The sequence below is a fragment of the Chionomys nivalis genome, chromosome 16 (genome assembly GCF_950005125.1).
Source record: "Chionomys nivalis chromosome 16, mChiNiv1.1, whole genome shotgun sequence".
Classification (NCBI taxonomy): Eukaryota; Metazoa; Chordata; class Mammalia; order Rodentia; family Cricetidae; genus Chionomys; species Chionomys nivalis.
In genome coordinates this window covers 23,779,547-23,789,930 of record NC_080101.1, presented here as the reverse complement: position 1 = coordinate 23,789,930, position 10,384 = coordinate 23,779,547, and the positions used below count along the sequence as shown (strand labels likewise).

The 10,384-nt window shown below is 49.8% G+C and overlaps 1 protein-coding gene across 2 annotated transcripts in view; it reads left to right on the top strand.

Moving 5' to 3' along the window:
- Nucleotides 1–935: 935 nt before the first annotated feature.
- Nucleotides 936–10,384, top strand: part of Galnt12 (polypeptide N-acetylgalactosaminyltransferase 12) — a 28,580-nt gene continuing 19,131 nt past the window's right edge. For both annotated transcript variants that reach the window (XM_057790654.1, XM_057790653.1), the window contains exons 1-2: nt 936–1,316; nt 9,812–9,981. In XM_057790654.1, the coding sequence (XP_057646637.1) occupies nt 943–1,316; nt 9,812–9,981 (544 nt within the window). In that variant the 5' untranslated portion in view covers nt 936–942. The remainder of the gene's footprint in view (nt 1,317–9,811; nt 9,982–10,384) is intronic.

Genomic DNA, 10,384 nt, shown 5'->3' with positions numbered 1-10,384 from the left:
TGTGTAAATTACGGAGGTCATTTTATCCCCAAAAGTTAGAAGCCAGCCTGAGCTACGAAGCCAGTTCAGTCAAGCAAGGCTACAGAGACCATATTTCAGAAAAATTCCGGGTAGGGGAAGTGGGGAGCGATTGTACTATTAACTAGGCCTGGTGCCACAGACCTGTACTCAGGAGTGGAAGCATGAGGAACAGGAGTTGGAGGCCAGCCTTGGTTGCTTGAGACTCTAACTCCAATACAGCAACAAAATATTTCTAATACCCTAGTGGTATCCTCTTTTCTTTTTTGGCTTCATTAAAATTTTTTTTACATTTATGTATGTATATATGGCGGGGCATGCATAAGTGCCATGTACCACCTTATAACGTGTGTGTTGTGGGGATGGAAGGAATTCCGTCTTTCAAGCTTGGAATCGGGGGCCCTGCGGTTCCTTCTTTATCTCCCAAAAGAAAGTCCTACCCAAGACGCAGGATATATCACAGGAAAGGACAGAATAGGGTTTGGGCTTACCAGTGTAGGTGTCCCTGAAGCGAAGACTAAAATAAAGTGTGACGAAACATGGGACTCAAATGAAAGTTTGCTGTTCAGTCTCCACTGGGTTCCAGCAGGGCAGCCGCAGCCTTTCTCCGCTTCTGCGAGCACATCCTGAACTCGGAGTGGCTAAGGTTAGAGACCCTCCACTGTGACCGTGCTAGGGTCACGTGAGTTCAAGGAACTGGCCGCGCAGCTCCCTGAGCGGTACGCTCAGGATACACTCACGTCGCGGGGTCGCCACGCGTAGTGTTCATCCACGTGGGTACCGGCAGGTGGGCGCCGGAGGCGACAGCCAGGAAGGGGGCGGAGCGCAGGTGGGGCGGGCCGGGGCGGGGCGAGTGCGGTTCCGGGATCCGGGTCCGGCCTCGGCCCGAGGCCGCCGGGCTCAGCGGGCGCAGCTAGAGGGTGCATGTTGGGGCGTGCGGTCTGGAGGCGCTGCCCGCGGGGGCTGCGGCGCAGCCGGGAGGCGCTGCTGGCTCTGCTGGCGCTGGCTGGGCTGGGCGCGGTGCTGCGGGCTCGAAGCGGGTCTGGGACGGTTGAGATCCGGACCGCGGTGGACCCGGTGCCCCCGCGCACTCCTCGCCCTGGGCGTCGCGAGCCGGTGCTACCCAGGCCGCCGCTGGACGCTAATGCCCTGGGCGCGCAGGGGGAGGCGGTGAGGTTGCAGCTGCAGGGCGAGGAGCTGCGTCTGCAGGAGGAGAGCGTGCGGCTGCACCAGATCAACATCTACCTGAGCGACCGCATCTCGCTGCACCGACGCCTGCCTGAGCGCTGGAACCCTCTGTGAGTGGTTGCGGAACACGGCCGCGTGGGATGCTGCATCCTCCTCGGGAGGAGGCGGTACCGGAGGGGCTATCCAGGGGGCGGGAAGGCGGGAAAGTTAAAAGAAAAATCAAAACGAACCTAAGAAAGACTCGAAAGACTCAGAAATTGAAGAGCTGGTAACTAGGAGGTGTCATGAATCCGGCGCCTCAAACTTGTCATTCTGTCCCGAGAGGGTGAGACTCGAGTTAAGTAGACTGGCGGAGTGTGGTGCAGTTAGACTGCGGGTGTGGCTGTGACTCCCGGGACCTGACGGCGACTAGCACAGGGCCGGCTCCATTCATTGGGGTGGGTGTGCCGCTGCCCAGGGATAGAGCAGAATCATTGCGATACCCAATGGCTGTGTCTGAGGCCCGGAGCCGCCTTCCTCTCTCTGGTTGTTTAATTCCTGGCTTTGGGTGGAGGGCGGTGGGAAGAGGGGGTTGGTGGGAAGGGCGCTTTTGGCTGCAGTCCAGCCCAGCTTGTAGGTGCTGCAGGGCCAATCATGTTTAGTCCGAGCCTTGTTCCTGTTGAAGCTGTTGGCTTTTCAGCAGGTGAGGTACAAGGAAACAAACAGCTGCAGGAGCTGCTGCCACCTTTGACCCTGGGTCTTCCAGCCTCCTCCGTCCTCTAGGGAATTTCTGGTCCCCACTTGAGCTCTGCATACCGACTCAGAAAGGGGCCACCTTTGACCCTGGGTCTTCCAGCCTCCTCCGTCCTCTAGGGAATTTCTGGTCCCCACTTGAGCTCTGCATACCGACTCAGAAAGGGGTCCTGGTTAGAGCCAGAGGGCCGGCCAGCTGTTACCATCAGGTGCCTGCCTCCTCCTGCTCCCCAGGTCATGCTGGCTTTTTGTTTGTTTGTTTGTTTGGAAATGGACTCAGAAAGCATAGGTAACACTACACTGCAAAATGTTGAAATTGGCCTTCAAAGATTATAACCTTCCTAGCAGCTCCTGTGACCCCTCCTCCCCATGTCAGGGAAAGTTTAACAGTAGACTTGACTTGACATCATACCTGGATTTCTTCATGCCTACTGCTGTGCTTCTGCCTGAGGCCTTCCCTTTTTCACAATTAATCTTTCCGAGTAAAGTTTTCTGAGATTGGCAGCAATTCTCTTCTCCTGAATGCCTCAAGGCATGTTTAGCCCCTTGAAACTGCCAGGTCTAGGGAGCGATTTCAGGCTAGACTCAGGATTCACCCCCAAGACCTGGGAGATACCACCCCAGGTCTTTTGCTCACTAGTTGTGTGATCTCAGACACTGAGTTCTGTCTTAGTTGATTTATCCTCCGTTTCCTCATTTGCAAACTTGGGAACTGACGACAGTCTGTACGCGCTACCTAAGTGGGTAGGAAGAGTGCACCCTCCGCCTTCATCATCAGCTCACATCTAGGAGCCTACTGCATGCTCCCAATTTCCCTGTCCTCTGCTGCCCTGTGTATGTATACCTAGGGGCTTCTCTTCTGGTCATCTGGGACTGGTCATGAAGTTTTTCCTCTCCAGATCCAATATCCTTTATTGTTAGGAGTTGTGAATATCTTTTTGAAACACATTAGATGACCTGTGGGGCTTATGGTTCCCTGTCTCCATGGTGACGCTGCTGCCTTGTGTCCTATCAGGATTTGAGAATAGAGCCTGCTGTGCCTTTGACCCTGGGAATTAATCCAGCCCAGCAGGATGGGCCTTGCCTCTGGCTCCTGTCACAGAGCCTGTGCCATTCTTTTCTGACTGTCCAGGAGAGAAAGGCTGAGCTGTGCTGTGTCTCTGCCAGGACAGGCATTGAGGCACGGGAGGCACAGCATCCATGTGGTCAGGCGTGTCAGGACCTTGCATGAAGTCTCACATGGATGGATTAATAGTCTGCCCTCCTTATTCTCAAGGAACAAATTGCAGATCCCAGGAGGCACCTGAATTCTCACATGGTCCCAAACCTTACATATACTGAGCACTGATACCATGGCCGTCTATTGGTAACAGTGTGACTACTGAGTGACTGGTGGGCTGGTAGTGTGTATATCATGGGTATGCTGGACAAAGGGATGGATGATTCATGTCGCAGAAAGGGCAAGCGTTTACTGTGCGATTTGAGAAGGTATACAGTCTTAATGATTTGTTTTTGGAATTTTCCATTGAAATATGATTGAGTAACCAAAGCCACAGAGAGCAAATGCACACATAAGAGGAGACACTGGAACGTCTGCATCAGTGATGAGCTAATCAGGGTCTTGATATTTGGGTTGAGAATTCAGATGGTTCTATCTGTTCATACTGCAGGGTCCTCGGGAGTCTGGTTAATAAGCAGAGGGGTTACTCAAGGTCCCTGCCTGTCAAGTAGGGAGAGCCTGTAAAGGGAGCTTTCATACTAATCAAAGGAAAAGCCCAGGTCACCCAGAAGGTCTGGGACTTACCTTTTGTGGTGGGGAAAGTTATTTACTTGTTTGTTTTTATTATAAAAACTCTTGCCTTGGAAATTCTGCCACAGGAAAAGCAAAACTGGGGGGAAAAAAGCCAACAATAGAACATTAAGCCAGGCATGGCGGTGCACGTCTGGTTCTAGCCCAGCCGGAGCTGCACAGCAAGACTTTCTCAAAAAGTAAACGAAAAAAATCAGCTTAGAAACCTGGGAAAACTGTTATTAACATTTTGCTGTGTATCTGTCTAGACTTTTTCCAAGTATAGAAGCAGACTTGGGAAAATATACACATAGATGTGCGAGCGAGAACATCGTGTGCACGTCAGCTTACCAGTTTTTGCTATCTTTGCATTGCCTTGCACATACATGCTACCAGAGACAACGCATGGGTCAGCCCAGGGACAGCTGCTTCGGCTCTTGCTGGCAAGGGCAAGATCTGGCACTAAGTCTCTGCCTTCGACAGGGCCAGATCAGTAAAGAGACCTAGGAGCTGGCTTTGCTTCCTTGAGATGTAGAAGAGCTGACAGTTGCGTGCCCAGCTTTGCTATGTTAGTTCAGTGCTGGCTTGGGGAGGAGGAGGAGGAAACAAGGTGCCCTTGGATAGATGCAGGTTCCTCGGTCCCTTCACTGTTGCCCCTCATTGGAACACCTTCCAATGAGGAGGAAGGATTTTTCATTCCTCAAAAGCAGGCTAACGTGGGGAGCCATATAGCTGGCCCCGCAGCCCTAGGGAACTTTTGGAAAGTGTCAGTGTCTTTCCCAGAACAATGAAATCAGATTTTCTGTGGCTAGGTCCCAGGCTGACTGATGTGTGACCTGGCTGAAAACTACTGACTTGTCACTGTGGATTGCTGGCTCAGGAGCCGTGGGGAGATGGAAGTCAGAGTGAGAAGAGGTTAATAACAAGTGTGCTGAATCTAGCAAGGATGTATGTCACAAGCCGAGAGCTGCTAACATGACCCTAAAAAGATAGTGTTCACGGGAACACAGAAATGAGATGTCTGCTGTAATGCCATGGTCACTCACATCCTAATGTCATGGTCACTCACCTTCTGACCTAGTTAGCAGGACAGAAGTGTGACGGTGTGGCGGTAGCCCCAGATCTGCCTATGGGGATGCTGCGTGTGCCAACACCTGCCGGCAGAAGAGTACAGTTTCTTGACCTTGTTTTCACTTCTTGACTGCTGTCGCTACATGTGTGTCTGAGTTCAGGGATAAGGCTTAGCATGCCACAGAATCTCGGACTAATTGCGTCATCTGCAGGCCCAGGAGTGTCCTACTGGAGTGAGCAGGAGGAAGCCGATGGAATTTCTCTTTTTTTTGCTGAGAGATGACCAACTTAGCTGTTCTAGTAAATTTACCTTTGTGAAACATCCCATATCAAGTGGGCATTGGAAGGGTTTCTTTTGCTTTCCAAAAATGATGGTAAAGCATAGGATATTATCTTAGTCTTTGTCAGAGTCGCCGGTCTCCTTTCTCTACTCAGCCTTTCAGATCCACAGAACCTCTTCAGTTTTGGGTCCATTTTCCTGCCATTTTCTTTCACTCATTCTGGATCTGTGTGTTTTAGGTATATCATTGAAAAGCATGTTGCCTATTTTATATGTCAGGATAAAAAAGAAGAAATGGGGCTGAGGTGATGGCTCGGTCAGTAAAGTGCTTGCCAACACGAGATGAGGATCTGAGTTTGAATCCCCATGTAAAAGCTGGGCGTTCCCGTGTGTCTTAGTTACTGTTCTGTTGCTGTGAAAGAGACACCATGGCCAAGGCAGCTTATTAAAAATAGCATTTAATCGGGGCCTTGCTTACAGTTTCAGAGGATGAGTCCATGATCATTTTGGAGAGGAGCATGGCAGTTGGCAAGCAGACATGACACCGGAGCAGTAGCTGAGAGCTTATCTAAAAGTTGGAGGCAGAGTGTGTGCGAGAGACTGGGCCCGGCATGGACTTTTGAAAGCTCAAAGCCCACCCTCGGTGACACACATCCTCCAACAAGGCCACACCTCCTAATCCTGCCCAAACAGTTCTACCAACTGGGGACTAAGCAGTCAAGTATACGAGACTATGTGGGCCATCCTCATTCAGACCACTGTATGGCGCATGCCTGTGGTGCAGAGAACTATGTCTGTTGAGTCTAACAGCCATCATCTGCTTCAGAACAATTATGTGTACTTTCAAGAGATCCCTCCAGTAAGGCCTGTTGACTGATGATGGTCCCTCAAAGGAGAAGGGTGGGGTAAAAAGATCATTGGACCCATATCTGAGATTCTAGCTGCTCTCTCCTGCACCTTCCTATAACACTAATATTAAAAACCCAGAGACAGATATTGGGGGTTCAACTCAAAGATCAAAAAAGCAAAGCAGCCAACTACTAGAGAGACCCTTTACCTCTACCAAATTTTCATACCAAAGGGGGCGAGATCCGATCTTCACGAATCATCAGACTCTATACTCCAGTGAGCTCCTGTCTCTTCCCCTTTATATTCCTCTCACTACCCAGACATCCTTTCTCCACCTCCCTAGTACTGGGACTAAAGGAGTGTGATCCCAAGTGTTGGGATCACCTTTGTGTGAGCTCTGTTTCTCTTTTAGACAGATTCAATCTTGTGTAGTCCAGGAGGCCTTGAACTAAGAGAGATCCAGCTGCTCCCAGAGCCCTGGGATTAAAGGTGTGTGCCACCATTCCTTGACCTGTGTGGCTGACTAGTATGGCTGCTTTACCCTCTGATCTTTAGGTAAGCTTTGTTTATTAAAACACAAATAATATACCACTACACCTTCCAGGCTAATAGCACGTGGCCTCATGGTCTCCAGAGGTGCTGGAGTCATGGTGTAGGGAAGGTCGCCTGAAGGGGAGACTTTATCTGTGCGGCTATGGGGAAGTCATCATCTGTGCAGGGGTGAGATGTTTTGGTGGTGTGACTCTATGGAGTCACCTATGCTCCTTATGTCATCCCTCCCCTATGTTCTGTAAGTAAACCCCTAAACCTTGTTCACTAAGTTCGACTTGGATGAAATCAAACGATGGTCTGTTGTTAGTGCCCAAGAAGGAAGGGGTGGGTGTTGGTTTGCATCTGCCTGGGGATCCTATAACAGCCTGTAATTCTTGCTGGGGCTGGGCAGGGCAGAGGCAAGTAGAAGCAGAGACCTTGCTAGCTGGCCAGTCTAGTTGATTCCACAAGCTGCAGGTTCATTGAGAGGCCATCTCAAAAAATAGGGTGGAAGACATTCAGCATCAGGATGTAGTTCCTGCCTGGCTCAGTGCTGGTGGAGTGTCCACGCTGTGAGCCAAGCTGATTTTTCCTGGAGTACCTACCTGAGCAGGTACTCTAGATGCAGTAGGGATGGGAATGTGGAGGTGGCTGAGAAGAGCAGCCCCTCCCCCAAACAGCCTCTCAGTAGGCCACCTGTGGCTCTGGAGAAGCCATCTCAGTGATAGTAGAGCCGGCCGTGGCCATGGCACCTCATCTCTCACTGCAGAAGCAGTCGTAGTGTTTATACAAGGGGCTTGGAATCTGCTAGAAGAACCTGGGAAGGAGAAGGGGAACTTGCTCAGAGTCTGGTAGGAAGGAGTGCCATATAGGGATAAGTTATCCAAGGATCCTCGTTTAGATTCTTCATTTAAGTGGTCTCCTAAGCTTCCTATTGGATGCAAGGAATGAGCCAGGGTCTCCCAAGAAGATAATCTGGGACACAAACATCATAGCCCAGTGTACTCAGAGCCCTTTGCTGAGAGCTGAGCTTGCCGTTCGATCTCTCTGAGCTTCATCTTTCAAACAAGAGCAGAGAAGCTGGCACGGGATACATGTTTTTATTTTTAGTTGTGTGTATGTGTACATATGTGTACACATATGTATACCAGAGGTATTAGATCCCCCTTGAGCTGGACTTATAGGGAGTTGTGAGCAATCCATTGTGATGTGGGGACTCGAACTTGAGTTCTCTGCAAGAGCAATAATCGCCTCTAACCACGGAACTCTCTCTTCAGCCTAGAAGTGGTTTCGAAAGTAATGATCAAATACTGCATTTTATCTACAAGTGGCCCAAGTCCTCCCACCCCTCCAGCCCCATATTGACATCTCTAAAATGAATATGTTCTGTAAAATTCAGTTGGCAGCATTTGCCTTTCTGGTTCATGACACTCTGTCTCCAGTGTGTTTATCTTTGATGAACTGCTACAGACTGGAGCTAGGATAGCCCCAAGGAGTCATTCCGTTTTTAAGGTTTGACCAAAACAAATATATGCTTGTTATATATTAAGAAATAAATCCTTATTTTTTAGAGATACATTTTAAAATAGTATGGCTACTGTGATAGGCAGGATTTTCTTTAAAACATTCTGAGATGGGGACATTGTGAGAGGGAGATAAACATGGATCGAGATTGGCTTTGTGTGGACAACTGTTGTTGCCGTGAAGTCACTGGAAGCTTATGAGTCTCTCTGCCAGTCACGGTTGAAAATTTTCAAAGTAAAATAACATGGAAACAATGCCAGAGATAAGTTAAGGGCCACGTGCAAAGTACCCCCACTTTGTTTCACAGGGTCTAGGTGTCTAGTTTTTGTTTTTTGTTGTTGTTTTTGTTTGTTTTGAGCTAGGGTCTCATGTAACCCAGGCGGTTGTTAAATTTACTATAAAGATGAAGATGACCTTGATCTTCTGATTCTCCTATCTTTACATCCCGAGATGATAGGCATGTATCATGTGGTATTCAGGTCAAACCAGGGATCTGTGCATGCTAGACACATACTCTGACCTACATCCCCAGCCTTGAGCGTCATCTTGAATGTCACCTCCGCAGAGGCCCTCTACCTCCCTAGTTCTGTGGTTACTTCCTTCCCACCCCTCTATAGTTGTTCTTTTGCTATCCTCCTTGACTTTATCTATAGCATGGGTCATTTTTGTGACTATTGATTTGCTTGCCTGATTACTGCCCCCTGAATGTAAGCTCCATGGATCGCACACAGCCCGAACCTATTTGGCACATGGCAGACAGTTAGGAAATGCTTGGTGACTGACTGAGGGGACCACAGGAGCAGGGCTAGACAGTCAGTAGGTATGCATTGTGCTACTCTTGATGTGAGGCTCTGTGTCTCTCCAGTCTGCCACTCACCTGTCTTTTGAGGCCTTCCTTGGCTGCCAGAAACCGATAGCCTGGCTGCCTTTCAATGCTTAGCTTCTCGCTGTGTAGCTAGTGGCCAGACCTCAGTGTCCAAACTGTGGTGCTTCTGGCCTCCTTCCATCTTGCCATCAGACACTTCCGGCTGATAATTTCCAGTCCCATGGCACTGAGACTGTTTTGTCCCTTGGAGGATAGAATGCTGTATTGACCAGGAAGCTGTCAGTGTAAGGTGACAGCAAACTCCCGAACAAACAGGGAGGTCATTGACTCCCATGAGCATTAATCACGACCCCACCCTGGGACTGGACAGCTTCCGTTCCGCCCCCAGAGGCTGCCACCTAACATTCTAGCCACACGTCTAGTTTGTGTGTTCAGCTTCCCACCCTTTGGAGGCGAAGTGATTTGTGGATGCTCGGGAAGGTGGGCACAGTCCTTGGGTGCCAGGATACTGTGAGTGGCACTTGCTGAAATTGAAGCGGTCGGGTGATAGAGGAGCACCGTGTGGCCACCCCGCTCTCCAGGACAGACATTTTCCTTCCTAGAGGAGATCCAGGGCCAGGCCAAGTAGAGAAGGGAGGAAGGAGGAGGAACAGTCAAGAGAAGGGAGCAGTCTGAGCAAATCCTGGACTAGAATGGGGACAGGACAATTAGTGAGGAAGAGGGCTGAGTGAGTAACAGTCTCCTGCCCTTGGATTCTGTCTACTTTGTGTGTTGCTCCAATCCGCACATTGCTTTACAGTTTAAAACCAATATCCCACAAGCGGACATTGTTAGGGTTATAACTTTTGTAAGTGTCTTCTGGGGCTCTTTGTGAGAGAGCCCCTAGTAGATTATTTCCCAGGAGAAGCCTAAAGACTGTGACCCGTGTCCCCATCCTCTCTCCAACCCCAGTACTAACGGCGTCTGGCTTGTTCAGCTTGTCAAAGTTACATTCTGTTTACAGATGCAAAGAGGAGAAATACGATTATGAGAACTTGCCCAAGACTTCTGTTATCATAGCCTTTTATAATGAAGCCTGGTCAACTCTCCTTCGGACGGTGTACAGTGTTCTTGAGACCTCCCCTGACATGCTGCTGGAGGAGGTCATTCTGGTAGATGACTACAGCGACAGAGGTAAGCCCTGTGGAGGGGCCAGGGTGATGGGGTGGGGAGTGAGGGGTCAGACTGTGCCCAGCAATAATTTGGGATCTACTTTAGGGTCAGCTATTGGCCAGTTGGGAGAGGAGACTGTATGGGAGCTTGGCTGAGTCAAGAGGGCCTTGGAGATCCCCATAAGGTGTTAGGATTTCAAGAGCCTGGTAGGAGCTACCCAGAGAGTTTGAGAGGGACAAGTAGGTCTAGTCAGTCTAAGGGTTCAGTGTATTATGTGAGGGATGGCCAAGGGCAGGACTAGAGCAGGATGGAAGTGAGGAAGGGAAGGAGCGTCTCCTGCCCAAACGCAGGACAGTGTTGCCTTAGCTGGGGCTAGTATATCCATGGAGTGTTTTTAGCCAGTGGATCTGGGGTGTCTGGTTAA